Source organism: Ochlerotatus camptorhynchus, unplaced genomic scaffold (genome assembly GCF_037179485.1).
Source record: "Ochlerotatus camptorhynchus isolate MF236.1 unplaced genomic scaffold, CSIRO-AGI_Acam_v1.1 ptg000204l, whole genome shotgun sequence".
Lineage (NCBI taxonomy): Eukaryota > Metazoa > Arthropoda > Insecta > Diptera > Culicidae > Ochlerotatus > Ochlerotatus camptorhynchus.
This window is the reverse complement of record NW_027040694.1, coordinates 1,480,836-1,503,235: the sequence shown is the minus strand read 5'-3', so window position 1 is coordinate 1,503,235 and position 22,400 is coordinate 1,480,836. Positions and strand designations below refer to the sequence as shown.

The window sequence follows — 22,400 nt, the reverse complement described above, 5'->3', positions numbered from 1 at the left end:
TTTAATCAGCACAAAAACGGAAACGGACCGTGAACTAAAAATCACGGCCAACTATCCAGAACAAAATTTTCTCAAATATACACCGAGAACTATGGTTCACGGCTGTGGTTCACGAATATGGGAACTCTTTTTTTCCCGTGTAGTGGAATTAAATGGAAATTACTAATCCTTCTCTCTCTCTCTCTCTCTCTCTTTATCAACATGATCATAAGTGGTGTGTTGTTATATGAAGGACTCGGCTGCCTTATACAACCGTTTTTGCTTACTGAGTAGAAAATCGTGGGATCAATCCCAGGTCCTTTCATATTAAATAAATTTAGAGTCACATCGCCTGCTGATCGTATGTTTTGCGAAACTTGTAACGCATTATAGTTAGCTAGTGCACAGGTAAAAGTTAAAGTGAAACTTACCCACCCTCCCTCCCCTACACTAGTAGGAGCTAGTGTGTGTGTAAGAGCGTAATTATTGTTCAGGTAATTAATTACCCCACCCTGCACCTCATACCGAAATTTAATTACGTTTTCGTCTAATAGGACCTCTTTTGTTTGGACCGGTCATCCGTCGGCATGGACTGGAAACGGTTTCCGAGCCTAATAATCAAGAGTCAAACACCATTCTCTGGACAAATGAAGGCCATAATCACCAAGGAGCAGTGCAGTAAATTCTAAAAATCAATTGAACATTTTTGATTAAAATGAGAAAAGCAGCTATCCGCTATCAAAGAAGACCTCCTTCGAATGGGTGATATCAGTTGCTTAGTCATTTTACGAAGGCATGGATCATTCTCATTTGAGAAACGCTTGATATCATTCAATTGAGTATAGCCTACACATAAATGGAGCTCGGGTCGATATTCCGGCGAAAAAGCTAAGTCAACCCGACACCAACCTGACTTCTACCAAGCCCCAACCAGACATTGACCCGACATAAAATTGATCGCGTCGACTTGTCTGTTCAAGACCATTTTGCTAGGTTTCTTCCATACTTCACTGTCGTATATCAAATGATAGTGAGTGACTCAATTGACTGTGACGATGAGCTTCGAATGAGAAAGGGGCTCTTCAAATTATGATCGTGTGAGAATTCGTTTTCACAGACTTGATTGAATGGTTGTATTGGTTCATCTTCAATCGAATGATATTAAAATTAAATGCACAGTAGTATTCACATAGAGGTAACTCTAAGACCAGAAGGTCTCGAAGAAACGTGCTCAACTTTTTGGCTCAGCTCTGGTACTCTCTTCGATCCCAAGCTAATCGATGGACCCCTCGAAACAAAGGAAAATCCACGAACCCCTCATTTTATCTGTCAAACTTTCATAGCAAATCAAAACAAACATAGTGTAGTACTAGAATTTCGAAAAGAATGGGATAAGCTTATAGATGTACTTGGGACCAATAGGCTAGTCAAGTAGTGAGTCAATTTAAAATCGTTAGTTTCCATCGGTTGGTATTAATCTCTCGGTTTGCCAAGGTGGCTATGTCATGGCCGACCGATATACGCCTATGAGAGAAGAAACTTGCCATCCCACCGTCCAGCAATGCTCGCTGGCCCGTCATCCGCTTGCTTCGCCAATCCGGCGAGAGTTCCTGCCGCACAGTAGGATAGGAGTCGCTGTGTCGGCCATCTCGATTCGCCATCAACGGCAGCGGCGGTATGTACCGGTACAAGTGAACGAGGTTAGTTTATACGACACCCATTACACGAACAACACGCACACGATACAGAAAGTGACAAATAAACGCATTTAAAAAAAAGTGAAAGTTCTTCGTTTTTGTATCGCGAAACCCTCTGATTACCCAGTAGCTAGCCGACTCTGGGTGTTCTGGAGCTTGCTCTTATCGCCTGAGTCAACCGGGCTCTGTATGTTTGATCTCCGAGTAGGTAGTTGGTGTGTACTGAGATCTTACAGTCAGTAATAAACTTGTCGTTGTCGTTGGTGCTGTGTTTGAATAGTTACAACAGCAACTCGATCATTGATGGTGTGATGTGACAGGAGGGGCTCGGTGGCCATAGAGAGATCGATAATATCATGGGTTTAATCTTACTGAAAATTTCCACAATTGTGTGTTATAGGCAATAATTCACATATTTACAAAAATGTTGCCATTTTGGATGTTGTATTTTTTTCATAATGGCTTGACATATTCCAATAAATTGAAGCACAAAACCGTCACTTTTGATCGAAATTATGAATGGGGAAAAGTAATAGAGAAAAATTATCTTTCTGGGAATTTTTATGTTGTTATCCTATTTGGCATGGAACTGGTCTGTTTCTACAAATCTCATCAGAATCAGAATTTTTCAATGGTTTCAATTCTGTCGTGTTCCTCTCTCTCCTTTTAAGTTTCGATTTTGTAGCGTTATCTACCATATTAGTAATTGAATTTTCGTTTGGATTAAAGTCGATTTTCAACTGTGAAGCAACTGAATTTTATATCTGTTGCTGTGACCAGTCCGTTTTGTTTGCTTATCTGGTTAAGATGCCATACTTAATTATGTTAAAGATAAATCGTTCAGCTCAAACCTTGGTAGGGGTAAGAGGTGGGACCATCATCATCATCATCATCATAACGTCTCTCAAAAACTGTTCACTTGGATTGTGGACAGCCTCTTTAAGTTTAAGAGAAAAAAATAAAAGATCACGAGAAATTTAACGAACTTCTCAATGTATTTAATATCTAAATTACTGAAAATTCAAGACACCTGTAATGGGGAATATCAAAAATCAAAACTAAGATTTATCCCATCCTTCCAACGACTAACTCTCATTCCGTTCTACCCCTTTCCCACAGGTGATAGTAATCTGCTTTCTATCGATCATCCCATGGCCTGGTCCGAGCGTGTTCAAGATATCCTGCTCCCGCGACAGCTCCCGAGTAGTGCGCAAGATAGTCCAATCGAAATGGCTGCCCATACTGGAGAAGTACCAGGTCAAACTGCCGCTGGAATGTCCGTTTCATCCGTTGCGCGACATCTTCGGACCGCAGCAGGTAGCCAAGAAGCAGAACCGCCCGAGCCAGTGGACCTGCGATCTGTGTGGTAAAAGTTTCTTCGAAGAGAAACACCTCGATATGCACTTTGAAAACCGTCACAAAAGCAACATCAACATGGCGGAGGACGCCGTCTGCCTGGCGGACTATTGCGACATGATGCGCTGCGAGGTGCTGATTGCCAAGGACGCAACCCTATCGTTCGGCGGCGACCCGAACATGATGTCCACCGATATCGAGGTGTGGAACGAAGCGACCGCCTACCGAACCGCACTGTCCACGGCGGGTCCGCGGGATTTGGCAAAGGTGCCAGTGAGGTATGGCGAAGGTCTTTATTGAGGCGAGGTCATAGAACCACAGACAAACAGACATAAAACTCGGTAGATGTGCATCAAACACGTATTTAACGCTCAATTTGAATATTTATTAGTTGGTCTTACCGCTGTGGAGCGCATAGTCAATTCACTAGCGTTTGACGTTTACGCACTACCGCCATCTGTTCAGCATACTGCCCATTACAGAATACTCAACAGATGGCAGTAGTGTTTTAGCGACGATGTTTTATATTGAAAAATATTCAATGTGTTATGCCTGTTTGTCTGTAATAGAACGATTGATGCTCAGCATATCTTCAACATTTCAGGAAATCTCTTCTTCCAAAAATCCTACAAACGATAAAGAATGACATCCTCAGCGAGCGGAAGCCACCGATGTCGGCGCTGAGTGCGAAGGGGTTATCCAATTGTGATGCCTCTGAGAAGCGAAAGTCTCGTGCGAGGGAGCATTCCGGCAGTGATGGTAACCTGAGTCGTTTCTTTCGGTGGCCATTGTTGCATTCATTCTTTTCAGATGATCACGGTGTGGAGATTGATGACGAAGATGACGACGATGATGAGGACGATGAGGACGAAGATGATGAGAGTGATAACGATAGTAATGCGACGGCTCAATGCGAGCAGAATCTGGTGGACTCGTCGCTACCGCCGGTCGATCGGAAACAGCAGAAGCTATCGGAAATGCAACGAATGAAGGCCAACTGCAAGACAGAGGAGTTGGATCAACTGAAGACGCGTTGTGAAATCCTCGTACGGGATTGTATCGTAGGGCTGCTGGTTCAGCTATCCTTGGAAGATTTCAAGAGTATGGAAGAAGAGATGAATCGAGCCGTGTGTTGGTACTTGACGTGCGAAAGGTACTGGGAAGATGGCCCTCTGGACCAGAGACCATTCCCATGGGGACTGGTGTTCGTTCTGGTGATGGTGTTGTCTTTGGGCGTATGTCTGTGCTACTATATTATATGGATACTGTTTGAGTAAGTATCGCAGTGGTGATAGTTGTTGTAATTATGAATTGATCACATGCTTACTGCAACTATGATCGTTTTGATAGTATTTGAACGTTTTTCTTTTCATGTTTCCTTTTCCAAAATTGGTGCATTTCTGTGTTGTGTTCTATGTGTTTGTGTTGGTGTAACTTGGTATGAAACCAACAGCGAAGACCACAGTCCGGTGGCGAGTAACCAGATAACGGCTCATACGAGCCCTATCCATGGACGACACTATTTGCAGCCACAGTCGGCTAGCATCTACCATCTGCAGGACGGTGGTCATTCGGCCACAAGTCTGAACAGTTTGGGTCAGATATCGGCAACGGCAGGCGTATCAAGTGGAACCGACTTGCAGCATACGCCGCAGATCCACGCCACACAGGTGCCATACGGGGACGAAGGTGGCTACGGGTATGCAGCCGGTAGCGGTGGAACCGCCGTCGTGACCGATGGGGCTGCCAGTGCTGGAACCACAATGGCCGGTGGCGCCGAGTTGGGCCAGAGCGAACATTACATCTATGTGACGTACCCGCCAGAACTGAAACGAAGACTACTAGAAAGGTATGGTAGTGATATCTATATGCAACTCTTGCGGAAAAATGCCTATGAGTACTATTAGTCGTTTTCTTTCGGTGTCGTGATGTGTGTGCCATCTCTGTCTCTGTTGCCCTCCTATGTAATCTATCTATCTCTTTGTAAAAAAACAGAAACTATCATTTTTACTATTTTTTTTGTAATTGACCAACTTTTATCTCCAAAGATGCTACTACCACTGAAATGCTGGCTCAGTAACGGGCAAACTCTTTAAGTAATTATAATATCAGCAACAAGATTGCAAATCATGAGGAATTTTGAAGTCTTTTATTGAATTTGTATCATCTTTTATGTTTCGTTAATTTTTGGCTGTTCACCTTATTTTCGTTCTCTTATTCGCTTGCTAATTCATTTTAAACTTGTTTTTACTAACTACTAAACTTTCCCGACAAGTTCATAGACTGTTCCAGAAATTATTCGCACTTCGAAAAAGATCGAATTTTATTATATATGCAGTGCATGTCAGAACAATTATCATTAAAAACATTGCATCTCTGTTGTTTGTAAACTGCCGCTCTTCGCATGTCCGTCCCATAGCGAAAATCAACAAACCGAGAACATCGCGTTTTAAGTTTGCTTCGTACCATTGCATAGTGGTCCAGGAACAAAAATAATAACTCCAAAATGTGCCATTTTAGGGACTTTGTGTTTTTGGCCATGTTTTTTTTATATAAAAAGCGCCATCTTTTGGTCAATAAATAGTTGTACTAAACTTGTACTAAACCGCTGCACAGTGGTCCAGAGCGGAAAAATACATGGAAATTGGGTTTTCCGCAAAATCTACTGGTTGTAGCGTTTTGATGTCTTGAAAAGAATTGTTGATAATAAAAAAGCGCATCTTTTCATTGGATCAGTCATTAGGGTGATTCAGTTTTAGGGTGACTTCAAAAATCTAACTCTTCAGGGAAATTTTTGGGAACTTTTTTTACTTCTTCAAAGTTGTAGAGGATGCAAAACCAAGCAGCTTTGTCGAAGACCTCAAATTTTTATCTCATCATCTACGCATTCTACGAACTGAAACAACTAGAAGGTTAGGGTGATTCATGAAAAAAACAGTTTTTTGACCATAACCTTTTTTGCTTTGTATTTAGAGAAAACTATCATTCTAAACACTTTTAGAACTTTAAAAAACACACATTTTGATCACCTAATTATGACGTTTGGACCACTGAATCAAAAGATATAGTCAATTTAAGGTTTGAAAGAAGTATTTTTCAAACTAATATAACTTTAAAACGCGCAAGCCAATTGCAAATCTATTGAAAGTAGTGGAAAGAAGAAATTTGGTTTTATATTTGCTGAAAAAATGGCAGAGGTATCATTTTTTAACTCGAGATATTTAAATTAAAAAATTGTCATTTTTTAAGGAAAAAAGCCATAGAACATGAATAAAAGATAGTTTTCTCTAAATACAAAGCAAAAAAGGTTATGGTCAAAAAACTGTTTTTTCATGAATCATCCTTACCTTCTAGTTGTTTCAGTTCGTAGACTGCGTAGATGATGAGATAAAAATTTGAGGTCTTCGACAAAGTTGCTTGGTTTTGCATCCTCTACAACTTTGAAGAATTAAAAAAAGTTCCCAAAAATTTCACTGAATAGTTAGATTTTTGAAGTCACCCTAAAACTGAATCACCCTAATGACTGATCCAATGAAAAGATGCGCTTTTTTATTATCAACAATTCTTTTGAAGACATCAAAACGCTACAACCAGTAAATTTTGCGAAAAACCCAATTTCCATATATTTTTCCGCTCTGGACCACTGTGCGCTGTTCAAAACGTATCTTTTTAATTATTCATTATGGAGGTTTGGTGTCTTCAACAAAAGTGTTTCTTAGTCAAAAATATGAATATCTCACAAAGACGTCACAATTTTAGCTGCCTTAGTTTTCAAGATATTTTTTTTAATTTTTACACTTAAGTATTTTTTTTTTCTGATCAAAAGTAGTAGTTTTTATATTTTTTACAGACGTATTCCAACAAAACATGGAACTTTGCCGAAAATAACATCCTGTGTTGACGCATCGTTTCAAAGATTTTGAACAAAGACCATTAAATTTGACAAATATTTCAAAATTAATATCTATATAATCGAATAAAATGGCACCATAGTATATTCAGGGCTAATAGCATTCAACACTGGATTATATATACATATAGGTATATACAGGTTGAAACTCCTTGGAGCTTCTGATTTATGGAAAATTTCGAGTAATTCAAGTTCATTTTTGAACTGATTTACTTTTCGTATATGCGTGAAGATAACGCAGTAGGCGAGTAGTCTAGCGTATAACAATGTATTTTATGAATTGGTATGATGTCAAATAATTTCTTTAAAAACAATTTAACTACCTTGTTAAACTTTGCGTACCCAAACTATTTCGCCTAAATCATAAGTTACGTAATTTCTTAATCTATATTGATGAAACAGCTTTTGATGGTTTGAAAGATTTTACGAAGGTTATCCGTAATTTTGGTCTTATCATAAAATAGTTTGGACAGTTATTGGAGTCTGTACAGTTTCTTAAAAAAATGTGCTGATCCTTTTGCGACTCTCATGTAGCAAAATTGGCAGATATTATGTACTTTGACTATGTTTAGTATTACTTCTGCGTGAAGTCAACGTTTTACATAGTTGAAGATGCTAATTTCAAATAACAGACTAAAGTGGTAATTTTTATACGATAGATGAGGAGATGAAAGTATAGAATTGATAGTTCCGTTAGAGTACGGCAGTGTGAAAATTGCATATAGAGAGTAGAAAGCGAGCAAGGACAACTTTAGGAAAGTACAATTCGGCTTGATCATCTCTCTTTACCAAACTCCTCCGTTGGAGAGCGTTGGTGAGGGGTATTCCCTCCCGCCACCACTGGCAATAAGAGATGATCGCCGACTCGCTCATGTGCCGGCGATGTGTTTGAAACAGCTCTATCGATTTTTACCGCACTCAAGTTGTTATCTGAAGGAAGGCATCCAGTCGTACCCTATCCGTGTCCCTCGAGATCGTCAAGTCGACGATGACAGGAGCACATACCGTGGTAGAGGTAACAATAGCTGCAATTTCCAAACCTACGACTGGATGCCTTCCTTCAGATAACAACTTGAGTGCGGTAAAAATGGATAGAACTGTTTCAAACACTTCGAAACCCCAAGAAGTTTGTCAATCAAATTGTGTGAAATTTTGTACTATAGGATACTAGTTTGTCCTAAAGCACTGAAAATTAAATTTCAAAAAATTGTTAACAAAAGATATTCAACGGATTTATACGGTATGATTTCTATTGTTCTAACACGCACTGTATTATTAAAGAAAAAACAAAAGTCATTAATTGTACCACATTATCATTCACCATTCTAAATATATTTGTTTGTAGGCATATTTCCTTTCTCTTCTCTCATGTCAGCGCCTACACACCTCCCCTATAACTATTGGACTTTTGTCCGCCAAGGGGCTCATATGGCATAGACAGTTAACGCACGGTATTACCAACAATCAATACGAAACTAACGATTTTAAATTGGCTCACTACTTGACTAGCCTATTGGTCCCAAGCAAACGATTAACGTACCCCATTCTAGTCAAAATTCTAGTACTACACAATGTTTGTTTTGATTCGCTATGAAAGTTTGACAGATGAAATGAGGGGTTATTATTCGTTTTTCCTATGTTTCGAGGGGTGAATCGATTAGCTTGGGACCGAAGATAGTACCAGAGCTGAGCCAAAAAGTTGAGCACGTTTCTTCGGGACCTTTTAGTCTTAGAGTTACCTCTATGGTATTACAAATCCACCATTTTGAATGGATGCATTTTAGCACAAATGTAAATGATTGCCCATAACAAACCTAACAATGCAAAGTTTCAAATCTTAGATGATCGAGCTTGATCGATTCGTGATTTGACGTGGAACTGCTCTTTATTCCTAAAGTAAATGGCTTTATGTGACTGCTTAAAATTTTAAAACAACCATATGAAGTCTTCTTCAGTGTCAGCAGGCCTTAAAACATCTTCATAAAACATGAAATGTCTTCAAAATGTCTGCAGGAAAAACTTCACAGAATTTCAAATGTTTTCAAATCTAATTCCTGGAAACCAATTTAAAAGTTTTAAAATTGATATAAATTGGAGGTGACCAAAGTGTTTATAAGAAGAATCTGAAGATATTGCGACTTTCACTATTACTTTAAATTATCATTAATACCGTTTCTAAGAAAGTTGTACAAACCATTGCAAAACTTTGTGTTTTGGCAGAAGAAACATTTTGATCGGTTTTAAGTGAAAAAGTAGTCATGCTTGGATGCTAAAAGATAGCTGATCGAGTGTTAATTCTACCAAGCAGATGAAATTGCACATAGACTCGGAACTGACAGCAGTAGAACAAAACAGGCGAGATACTTAAAGAATGTGCAAAACATTCTCATCGGGTGCAAACTCGAAAATGGTTGACTGGACGAAATGCATCAATATAAAATCAGCGCTACTGTATCTGTCGCTTGGATTCTGGTAGAGTTGCCAGTCTTCTTGATTTGATGTCTTCGCTTTAAGTCAATTTTGTTCATCTTGCTAAAAATTTAGTATTGGTTAGTATTCGGCTGCTTAATTTTATAAACGATGACATCTGATTTATTAAACCATGTGCCATTACCACCTACGTGAAATTTCAAATTATTTTCCGGGTGATTTTTTTTAAATTTCATACTTTTCCAGGTTTTTCCTGGTAGAAAAATAAATCGGTTTTCTTGGTTGACTTACCACCCTGCTAAATGAATTTACGTCACATTGTCATCTCACGGCAGTGTAGTCGAATAGGTTTGGTTACCCGATCGTTTGGACATTGGGGTCTAGTGTATACCTGCAGGTACGCTTAGTACCAATAATGGTACGCATTGTCCAGCTATTTGCCAGCCCACGTGTGGCACATCAAAACATTTCAAATTGATGCGTATGAAAAGATTCAGCGAATATCGTGCCAGTTATGAACAGAATTTAACATTGATGTAGTGTACAGTGTTTCTCAATCTATAGTGTACCACAGGCTGCCTCGGGATGTTACTGAAGTTATCCAGTACCATACCATCCAGCATGTACTAATTTGTAGTACAGGAAGCCATCCAGTACCATACCATCCAGAATGCATCATAAATCAACTATTGCATACTTCACGGCGTAAATGGAGCATTTGTGCTAAATTAACTTTTAAATCAAAATTTACAACCATTAATGATATTACATATAATTTAACCATGTATGGTGGGAAAACCAGTGACAGACCATTCCAGTTCTTCACCTAGAATATTCTAGAATATCTAAACAAGACATTTAAACATTAAGACATCTTGGCTAATTGTTTTGAAATTGTCTGATTGATTTATTTTTACTTCAAAGAGGAGTTCTTCAAGGAAATTTAAAAAATTTTCTACAAATACTTGCTGGATGGGAATACTGAGTCAAATATAATTAAAGTGATTTATTCAGAGTATTCAGTAATATCTTAAGAAGACATTTGTATACTTAAACATCATGGCTAATTGTTTTGAAATTGTTTGATTGATTTTTTTACTTCAAAGAGGAGTTCTTCAAAGAAATTTGAAAATGTTTGTACAAATACTTGATTTATGATGCATTCTGGATGGTATGGTACTGGATGGCTTCCTGTACTACAAATTAGTACATGCTGGATGGTATGGTACTGGATAACTTCAGTGACATGCCCTCGGGTGGGTCGCAGAAATTCAGAAAACCTTTTCATATGCTTTTTTAAAGTTGTGTGCAAAATTTATCTGATTTTGAAATTATGGAATACCGTATGCGTGATAATATTTGCACCATTGAGCAATGTCAAAATTTAAAAAATTCTCAAAAATTTCGTTTTTGAGTTTTTTTAACATCGAAACATACAAAAATTTACATTTTCGAAACCCGTCATTCTGAGACTGCTCTCACCTGGAACTTGTACTCCTGCCCTCAACTTTGTGTTCTTTAAGTCGTTGTTAAACAGAACTTTCTAAATCCATACCCTGTTTGCATTCGGCTGATGTAGAGCACAGTGTTTCTCAATCTATGTATCGCGACCCACCGGTGGATCGCAGGCTGCCCTCGGGTGGGTCGCAGAAATTAAGAAAACTTGGTCATGTTTTTAAAGCTGTGTGCAAAATTTATCTGATTTTGAAATTATGGAATATAGTTGCTACCTAAAACGGCTTGAATTTCGGCTCCGTAAAGTTCACTAATCTAATCTAATCTAATCTAATACAAACGCAGCCAGTGCGAGAAAGCATCCTGGGTTAGATGAGGTCTAATCATTTTTCTTAACTAATTGATGTTTACAGCATATCTGAGATATGATATAAACATCAATACGGCCAGGCCTACTGCACAGAACAGAAGGGGAAGTGCAAACAAATCGGTGAATCAAAAGTGGTTCGTTTTTCTGCTCAACAAGCGATGTGTTGTGGTAACGTTCCACACGCGGTGTCTATGTGCACTCACACTATCATAGCATGCTGCTTTCTACTGCTAGGTGCGCTAGTGTTCGCAAATGACAAGTGGAGCCACTTTCAGATCCGAAGTTCCACTCCTGTGCCTACCACAAACGAAGTGACAGACGGAGCGGCTCGAAAACTTTGGTGACTAACCTGCTATTGCAATTTTTAAGTGTACCACATGGCAACACCACTACTACTGGATTGTACCACATGGCAACACTGCTACTAGATTGAACTAGCATTTTCACCAAATGTACTAGAATATTTTGGTTCTATCTCTTTCACTCTACTCAAAACTGAAATGCATAAAAAAAATGACAAAATGATACGCACTCTTTGCACACTGTCAAAGAATCATTGTACACAAAATCAACTTTGTTCAAATCAAAACAAAAAAACTAACCCATCTGGTGGATGATGGCACAAGTTTCCAAGAAAATTCTATTACAGTGAACCACATTATTTAAATGGATTTCTTCGCCAGTTAGTCGTCTGTCACTTCGTTTGTGGTGCCTACTGCGTTGTATTTGCCGCAAAGATGATTCTTGGAAATGAATGGGAACATTTCTTGAATCTACAGGGGTGGAAGGATGCGTGGACATACCGTACCAAACGCTTCGAGTTACTATGTGTAGTTGTGTGTAATGTGTAAATATTTGTACAATATTGAAGAATCATAAAATAATGCAATGGAAGGATCTTACCGAATTTTCTAATATGTTGGTAATGATTCTTTTGCGCTTAAAAGTTTCTTTGGATGCATCCGCTCCTTGTTTATCATGGGGTTTGGGATGCAGTTATGTTTAGTCCGTCGCGTCCGGACCAGATCCTTAGCCATAATCTTGACCGCATCCATCTGATTTTCTTTGGCCAGCTTTTTGATGTCGGCGATGATCTTCTTTTCCTGCTGTTCCATTTTCATCTTCTTCCGATCCAAATCCCGCATCGCTTTATTCAGAGCCCGCTGGTTCTTGCGGATTATCTCGTCCGGAGACATTTTCTTACCGAACAGCCACTCCATTTTTCTGGTTGTTTTTCGGATCAAATAGTGGTAAAACTGGTTGAATAAAGCGGAACTTCCGTGATCTCACAAGCTTGCACAAAATTGGACTCTAATTTGTTTTTCGAATCTGACTCTACTTGTAATCGGAATACCGGTCATAAATGCACGTGGAAAAAACCTTCTCTCGGCCATAAAAAGAAAAACGATTCTTCAAAAAACTTATCGATTTTCAAAACTGGCAAATCGTCTTCAGATAAAATTTGGAAAACCGCGACGAAAACATAATATACGAGCAATTACGACCCGTAAAATTTTACTAAGACGCTTAAGTCTTACCAAATAGACGAGCTAAAAAAAAATCAAATCAAATTCAAAGAAGTCTTACTACGAATTTCAATGCCATTTTTGTGTTTAATAGGTTATGTGGACGGGTTTAAGGTTTCATCGATTTAAGGTAGCTTTTCATCTACTTCCGGTGGACGCATAATTCTCTCATGTGCTATGGAGTTTCATATACACATGGGACGATTATGCAACCAGCGGCAGTCTAGTTCTAATACACTGAGGCAAAAAATCTTAATAATTCCATAAGACATGACTCATGAACTTGGACAATTTTGATTTCTTAAGATTCTTATGGATTTCATAGGCTTGCGTCATGCATTCCATAAGCAGACTTATGAATGATTATCGTAATACATTAGGTAATACGAGTGGTTGTTACACACCATTTATCTATTATATTTCCCAAGCGTTGATAGACGTGGAAACAAATCACGAGTCAATAATCTGAACGCTCAGGATTCGAATCCGGTCTGCTACATTTTATATTACTTTATTGAAGTTTCATAAACTTACTTATGAATTCTGTTTCATAAGCCAAACTTATGATTTCCATAAGAAATCCTTTTGTCGAAATTTCATAAGTGATTATTATGGAATTCTAACGTTCCTTTGCCTTAGTGTACATCTTTGTAGTTTTAATACTATTTACTCATGCGTTTCAATGCCTTTAGATCATTTTCGTTAGAAAAATTCCATGTTGTTTTGAGGTTAAGCGCAATTTTGTCGTTTACAGCTATTTGACATGGTTCGGTATTTGTTGGGCTATTTTGGCGTTTTGACGCAATTTAAATGCCATTCTCTGTATGGGTATTAGATGATCATACAGCCTTTAAAGCCATTTTGGAAGTTTTTAAGATCATTTTGGCCTTACAACACCTGTATTTATAAACGAACTAGATGAAAAAAAAAACACTTGGATTCAATATTTGAGAGTCGCAAGCTCATAAAATTTCTCAATTTCTCTGTCCCGAAAAGTCGATGCATTTTTTGAAAGAAAAACATATTTGGAACAATCCTGTTAAGTGGTGGTAGCATCAACCAAGTCAAAAGTCATAACACAACGAATATAGGATTCATAGCAACATTTAAATCCTTTGCCCTCCATTTAGTAAAAGATCGAACGAAACCAACAATATATTTTCTCCAAATAGGTGGTAGAGATGTAGCTCTCATGCATTCCAACATTCATAATAACTTCCCCGTCCCGAAACGTCATCTTTCTCGTATTTCCGCATCGCATGGCCCTCTTCTTCCCAATCTATGTATTTAGAACCGTATAAACAACTCCTTCAATAAACACGAGGTATGTTTTTTTTTTCAACTTAATCCCTTAATAAATTTCAATAGCTCACAGATAAATTAAATAGAGACCTAGCGTGATAGACATTCATGCGTAGCTAATTGTTACTTAATGTAGATCTATTACACAATCGAGAGTGTATCATACTTCAGCCCCTCTCTCTGTAGGTAGTGTTTCCGTAAACTACTTCTTGATCGACCTCATAAATGGTATAAAGGAAGTGAATGAATACGATGACCCATTTCAAACTCATACCTTCTTACCCCTTTAATTGTAGTTGCTTATGCATTTCCAGCCAAATCTTATGTTCGCTATCCCTCATCGTGGTGTGTGTCCCACTGAGCTCCTACAACATTTGAACTAGTTAGTAAATCAAACATTTTCTTGTTTTTTTTTTCTTTTCTTGTTTCATTCGTTTTCCTTTCTTCCTTTAGCTGCTACAATAGAACGACCCGTCTATGAAATTAGATTGAATACCAATGAACTTATAAACAAACCAAACTAAGAGAAAAGACAAAGATATTAGTAAAGCAAAAATCACCCCAATTGGGGGTACACCTACACAAACTTCAAGTAGTCCAACAAAAATAAAACTTTGGAATGAATACAAAATCACTGACTAGTAGTTACCGAATTTGTACGACTAATTGTAACGAACTCAAATCACTACTACTGACATGCAAGTGTTTACACATAGAGTCTGATGGAAGAGGATAGACATTTAATGAGATGAAATCACAACGACTGTGGCTTTGAAAAAAAAAACCTTAGAATGCAATGGCTTTAACTAAGCAAAACTCTTTTGTAAGAATCATTCCGAAGGGAGAATCACCTGCATTCGTATGTTTAGCACAAATTTGTTACCCTCTTTACGATGCCTAGATCGTTTGGATATGTTAGTAGGATCACCTCAACCAAAGATATTTGAATTTTAGTTTTCAACAACTTAGATCTTTTCCTAGTTTATAGAAATCCGTTTGTTTAAACTACTCATACTTAAACTAAGACCAAGCCGAAAGGCATTTAGGTTCCCATCATCGAATACGAATAGCTAATCCAAAGCCGCGACCTTCGAATTATCTTTCTACAACTATAAAAGTACAAACCGAGCGCTACTAACGATAAAACAAAACTTAATCATGAATCTCGAAAGTCTTGCTTCAAAATTATCAAGTTACACAAACCAAACCGCGATTTGTCATAAAATTTCTACGAACGATCACTTTTTAAATGCGCCCTTTAAACTTAACGTATAGTCTAATTTCATAGCTACTAATTCGGCGATTTATTTTTCGCCGTACCAAGCTGAATACTAACAAACAAACAAAACTGATGGTTGAACCGATAGCTGTAGGAAATGGATAATCAATTTTTCAAATTTGTATCATATAGAGAAAAGAAACTTACCCGTACGTATGAGAGTAGAAAATACAGATAGTATTGGTTTTCCCTTAACCTTTATTCTTTTAAAGAAAAAAAAACTCTATTTCATTAATATGATGCAATAGTGAACCTAGTCATAGAAACCAAGTTCTAGTATTATGAAAGTTACTAAAGCAACAAAAGGAAGCGGATGTGGATTAAGTAATTCAACGCATGAATAATAAAAATTTATAAAATAGTAAGCTCATTGTTTTTTTTTCAGTATCAGATATCACCTACACTATAGAAGCGCATTTTTTGTTGATGTCCATCTGTCATGTATTGATTTTATATGCGATATGATACATATGGGTAGAAATACTTAGAGGGAGAGATGGGCGGAGAAAACAAAATTACAATTCGACAGCAGGGATTTGTACCTAAATTATCTTGCAACCCTTGCTAGAAGCTAGCATTTCACATGACTTAAGTACTCATCCCTATATAGTCGCTGTATTCATAGTCTGGCGGATGGAATTTCGATCTATCAAAAAGCGGAACCAATTCAATATATTTTAGACCAACAATTGAAAAGGTACCATCAACTTTTATAAACAAAACTTGATTATTCTTTCCTCGCCAATCGAACGCAAATTACCGGCACCATCGGATAGGGGAAACATTCTCCAACCCAAAGATGGTGTTAGTTTGCGTAGGCGAGTCTTGAGTCACAAGAAAGGGGTTTCCGAAGTTTTGTTCGCAATAGCTGATGTGCTCTTTTCTGTTGTTGGTCGTGATTTGCTCGATTGGTTCCGCTATTTCAGGCATAACATTTGATAACGGCACAAAAGCCTTTGTAAACAAACTTTCTAAGGCCCTTTACACGCGAACCAAAGTACGCGCCCACGCAAACCCACAACATCATCGGATAGGGGCAACTATCACCTTTCCGAAAGCGGTATTGGTTTGCGTGGGCGTACTTTGGTTCGCGTGTAAAGGGCCTTAGAAAATTTGTTTACAAATGCTTTTGTGCCGTTATCAAATGTTATGCCTGATTTGATAGCTCAATTGCTTCCCGAGATTCTTTTCGCCAGACTATGAATATAGCAACTTTACTCATCCCCTACACTCTAAAAAAATCCTCACGTCCGATTTACGTGAAATATCACGTAACTTATCTGTATTTAGAAATTCGCAAATGCTACGTGACGTTAGTAACTTTTACCTGCATTACACGTCGTGTCCACTAAAATGTTGGTGAAATCAACCGTATATTCACGTAAACAGATTTAGTGTCCCTAATAAAATTGTTATGGTTATTTTGCTTAACGACGTGTTCTGGGTATCTTCCAAACCATTAGTGGAAAAGTTCAATTATTTGGGTTATCGTTCGTTTATGGTTATTTTTTATTAGGGGTATTTGTGTTCGTGTGTTTGGGACTTCGATATTTCCGCGAAACGAGATTCTTGTGATTTCAGGTGGTACGCAAAAAAATCAATATGGCATCACCAAGCGTGGTGGAAGAACACCTCAAAGATTAAAAACTTCCTAGATTGCTACAAATATTGGACGGTAATTTGATTCATTTACTAATGTAATCTAATCCAATCTAATCTAATCTAATCTAATCTAATACAAACGCAGCCAGTACGAGAAAGCATCCTGGAAAACGATTAGGTTAGATGAGGTAAAATTATTTTTCTTGTCTAATTGATGTTTACAGCATATCTGAGATATGATATAAGCATCAATACGGCCAGGCCTACTGTGTTGTATTTGCAGCAAAGATGATTCTTGGATATGAATGGGAAAATTTCTTGAACCTACAGGGGTGGAAGGATGCGTGGATATACCGTACCAAACGCTCCGAGTTACTATGTGTAGTTGTGTGCAGTGGTGGCACGAGTACTGGAGTTTAACGTTTTTTCCTTAACATTTGATACTTTGCGCAATGACCATCAGGGCGTCACAATATCAGCTTCAATCGACCAAATCGATGCGACAAAGAGACTGCTGGCTTTCTTTTTCTGTTAAAGTCGATCAGCTTCGCAGCATTCTAGAACCTCAGTCGGCGTGCACAAACAAATGTTCAATCACTTGTCTCTCTTTCTCCCGTCGCTCCATTGGTCTTCCTTTCAAGCTTCGGTGAAACGGATGAGCGAAAGAGCGCTCGACTTTGATAGTTTTCTCTTTCATGAAACACATCAACAGAGGTTTCATGACGTATATGACGGAAAATGAAATTACATATTTAAAGCATTTCTCACGTGAAAACACTTGAAGATTACACGTAATATGTTTAATTTATCTTCCATCCACATGTTAATCTAAAAAAAAATTAACGAAAACGGGACATAACGCATTTTAAACAAATTGAAAGAGCGGTGATAGAGTGTTCGTGAAAGGGGATTGAAAGCCATAATGAGGTTTCGTTTAACTAGAAAATCGACGTTACTTACATTGAAAGCGATGAGCAAAGCAACGACGAGAAGATCCACAGCCAGCGTTTCCTTCTAAGCGTGCTTCTTTTTCATTATCATTTCTTGCTGATAGTCTAGCAAGGCGTTATAGAAATGAAGCGTTGAACACGTTTGTATGAGAGAAACAAAACTCGAGTTCATTTTAGAGCTTCGAAAATGTAGAGCCCTGATGACCATAGAGAAGACGCACAAACACAAACTGACTAGCGGAAAAAATGTCATGACATTTCTAAACAGTTTTCTGCAGGCGACAGAACATTTGCGCACAATGAAGCGGACAAGACCAGCGGCGCGTGTGACATACATTTATGTCATGTAGAATTTGGCTGATTTCTCTTATTACATGGAATTATAAAATAAGAACGAATACTAACCACTCATAAGCTCAGATGTTAAAATTATGCGTAAATAAGGGAGTTAATAATTTACTGTCACACGCAGGCTTGTAGCTAAAATGTAATTTCAATCAACTGTTTGAAAAATAATGGGCGGCGACATTTTTCCTATTCTCTATCTCCGCCGTTTGCTTGTAATGTAGAAATACACGACCGCCCGTGTGGTTTGCTGGCTGTTTTATTTTGCTCTGGACGATGGTTTTGCAAAAAATGTACTGTTTCCACCTCTGGTTGTGTGTAATGTGTAAATATTTGTACAATATTGAAGAATCATAAAATAATGCAATGGAAGGATCTTACTGAATTTTTTCCTATGTTGGTAATGATTCTTTTGCGCTTAAAAGTTTCGTTGGATGCATCCGCTGCTTGTTTATCATGGTGTTTGGGGTGCAGTTCCTAGTCATTGCTCGTGTTTATGTTTAGCGATGTGATGTAGATCATTTCTTTCACTAGAAACTACTACTCCAGGCTGATCCGCCAGCCTTGCATCGAGCTGGAACCGCAAGCAAGCAAATCAATTGCCTCCTCGCTCGAATCCTTCGTTGTGAGTGGTTCCGATAGATACGCGCCCATTTTGGCTTGCAGGCAGCCGCACTTAGCTGGAAAAAATTTGCACGTTCGATTTTAACCTACACTCAAAAAATAAATCACATTTCCGATGGAAAATATCCATTAGAATTTCACATAACTTTCATGTGATCTCATAATTGGGAGTTGCTCCACGAAATCACATGAACCTTATGTGTCCAATGAAGTTTATGTGATTTATCACATAGAATTCATGTAATCATATGAATGTTATGTGAATTCCAGATAAAAATCATTAATTTTGTTATAGGAAAAATATCATGTGCGATCCCAATGGAAACTATATGAAAACTTTTTTCAGTGTACTTCCACTGGATAGGGTAGAGCGCTACTTCGTCGTAATCGCCCATTTCCGATCTATCAGAAAAGATCAATAATATCAATGATTTCACCATGCACAAATCAATAATAGGTTTGTTCTGATGCGTAAGTTCATTTGCTACAAAATAAATCCAGTTAGAGCGCATTGTATGAATACTTACGCTCATTGTTCTCAAAACAAAAGAAGCGCTCCTATCGAATCCCCTTTTTCTACGTTTATTCGTAGGACGAAGAAAATCTAATGGCGTTTCAATGCGTTTGGACGGAATTGAAACTCGTAGAACGAATTTAGAATCAAGAAACAGTGTTAGATTTTAAACAATATCTCAACAATTTGTGACTCTTTATCAAATCCAACGGTACGTATGGAAAGGTGAATAAATTTAGAAGTCATTTTTGACAGAAATTTTCCATTTTTTGTTTAAACTCGTTCAGAAAATAGAGGTAAAGCGCGGGTTGTGCTTAGTAGGACGGAAATTAGATCAAAAACCCTATCACCGTTACCTCCTGGACTTATTTTGTAACTTCCGGCTTCCGGATCGTTATGCACTTGGAACTAAACCCAAATGGATACGATTCAACAGCGTACATTAGAAAATTCAGCGGTGATCTGCTTTTTCGCAACGTTTCACGGCGGTGAAGGAGGAAAAATGCCCAAGCTAAAGGATTTATTGCACTAAATTTTCAATAAACATCTCGGAAAATAAAGCAGCAGCAAAATTCGCATGTGGGTCAGCAAAACGATACGTATACTTACATCTGAGCACTTCAAGACTCTCAAGAACTCTTAAGGCCTTAGAAAATATATAAAAACTTTACACTCAAGTTTTCACATAACGTGTGTTGCCATTTTTCTTCGGTTATAAAAGATTTCATAGTTGAAATCAAATGATTTTAGCTATGGGGCTATCTCAAATGATATTCCATTCGTTTCCATACTGAATGTTTTTCATTATATCTAACATATTTATTGCTAACGAAATACATACAAAAATATGTCAATATTCATTCACCAATCAAAACAAACGTTTCCGAATAGAAAATCATCCGACTGATTTTGTCATACGGTTTTCAGAAACAATGGAGGGTGATTTGGTTCAGTGTGTGTACTGCACTGCAGCAAACGTGAAGTTCCAGTTTCATATTTGTGCTCTTGACATTTTGAGGTGGTAATGAGATTGAACAGAAATAAGGATTCCACAGCGATTCACCTTAACCTGCTGGTAAAGATGCTGTGATGTCACCACCCCCTGTCTACTACTGGTATAGCGATTCTGTGACACTACCCCGAACGGTACACTACCCCGAACGCTGTTACCCCGAATGACCATTACCCCGAATGGCCTTTACCTCGAATTCATTTCCAAAAGCTGTTTATTTTACTAATTGTCTTTTGTTGGTTAAACACTGGTACTATTATTGTAAATAGAACAAAAAGTTAAACCTATGTATTAATTAAAAACAGGGCGATTCCCGTCAAACAGTCCAAGTGTTCGACGCTGTTTTTTTTTGAACGTCAAACTGGTTTGATGTTGATATCGGAAGTATGCAATACGATACTAAGAAAACATTTTACAGAAGATCATCCAATCAGGGTCGGTTTAACAATTAATGGGGGAACGCCTTTGGCATAAAACCACTTGGCTTAACATAACGTAGCATAATGGTCATTTGGATTCTAAAACATTCCCCAGAAAACCATTCCCTAGAATCCCATTCCCCAGAATGCACCATTCCCCAGAAAAGTATGCTATGTATTGACTAAGGGAGTATTCCCTTCTTTATCATACATCCAAAGAATTACTTATTTTCTCCTTTATATATTCAAAGAAAGATATATTCACTTCTTTATCGTTTATCCATAGAATTACTGATGTTCTCTTTTATATATTCAATATTCCCTTCTTTATCGTATATCCAGAGAATTAATTATTTTCTTTTGTTATATTTTCAAAGAAAGGAATATTCTCTTCTTTATTATATATTTATCGAATTAATGATGTTCTCTTTTATATATATTCAAAGAAGGGAATGTTCCCTTCTTTATCGTATATCAAAAAAAAATTATTTCCTTTTCTTATATTTACAAAGAAGGGAAAATCCCTTGATTCATTAAGGTCTCTTCAAACCCCTTGACCCATTAAGAAGTTTTTATCTTCTTTTTATATACGCGAAAGAAGATTCCTGGAGTGACTATAATAAACAAAAATAGTCAATAATACATGGCATACTTTTCTGGAGAATGGTACATTCTGAGGGATGGTTTTCTGGGGAATGGTATTCTGGGGAATGTTATAGAATTTTCATTTGGTATAAAATACATTTGGTTATACTAAATCTCTTCCAGATTCAAAAATAACATAAATAATACTACACACATTCACTACAACATTTGATAAATAGCTAAACTGACGCTCAAGCCTTACTGACATTCCTGCCCAACTGGCATACTTTCAATAGAGATTTCACCTAGGAAAAAGCTCGCGAATCATAGTGAACTTTTGCATCACTGATTTACATGAATCAATTTTATATTGTTATTGTTATCATTTGTATTCAGTTTGAACTACAAAAGAAAATTTTCTTCTAAAAAATTTACCCATCTTTTGATCATATGCTGTTCTTCCGTTTGTCTTAATTTCGGGGTTATGGTCATTCGGGGTAGTATGGTATTCGGGGTAATGGTCATTCGGGGTAGTAGGACATTCGGGGTAGTGACATTCGGGGTAGTGTCACAGAATCGGTATAGCATGTACGGTGCCTAAAAGCATAGGAGACCTGGCCCTGACCCCCTTCTATATTACACAATCACAATCATTATTATATAAGAGTATACAATAGGGATTTTCACTATGCGCATCGTAAACATATACACTATCGTAAAAACACCAGGGTCCATTGGAGTGCAATCGAAGTTTACGCATGTACGATGCGCTTTGTAAATACCCCTAATGTAATATTTGTCTAGTAGAGATTGAAACCTATATATAGACGTATAAAAATACAATGCATATCGTATATTCATATTTTAATAAATTGTCTTAGTTCCTCTACTACTGACTCAACCATCCTACATTTTTGCTTGGATTCATAGGACTTTGAATGCTTCAGGCATATTCAGGATTCAGGGTTAAGCTCTGTGTGCTTACAAGAATACCCGGTGGGCTAGTGAAATTAACCTCGATAATAAAGGTTCAAGGACTGAGCTG

General features: G+C 37.7%; 1 protein-coding gene across 2 annotated transcripts in view; it reads left to right on the top strand.

Annotated features, from left to right (window-relative positions):
- LOC135702997 (uncharacterized) overlaps positions 1-15,663 on the top strand; it is a 69,238-nt gene extending 53,575 nt beyond the window's left edge. For both annotated transcript variants that reach the window (XM_065224086.1, XM_065224085.1), the window contains exons 2-6: positions 2,796-3,310; positions 3,637-3,791; positions 3,843-4,305; positions 4,486-4,881; positions 14,479-15,663. In XM_065224086.1, the coding sequence (XP_065080158.1) occupies positions 2,796-3,310; positions 3,637-3,791; positions 3,843-4,305; positions 4,486-4,881; positions 14,479-14,506 (1,557 nt within the window). In that variant the 3' untranslated portion in view covers positions 14,507-15,663. The remainder of the gene's footprint in view (positions 1-2,795; positions 3,311-3,636; positions 3,792-3,842; positions 4,306-4,485; positions 4,882-14,478) is intronic.
- Positions 15,664-22,400: the final 6,737 nt, after the last annotated feature.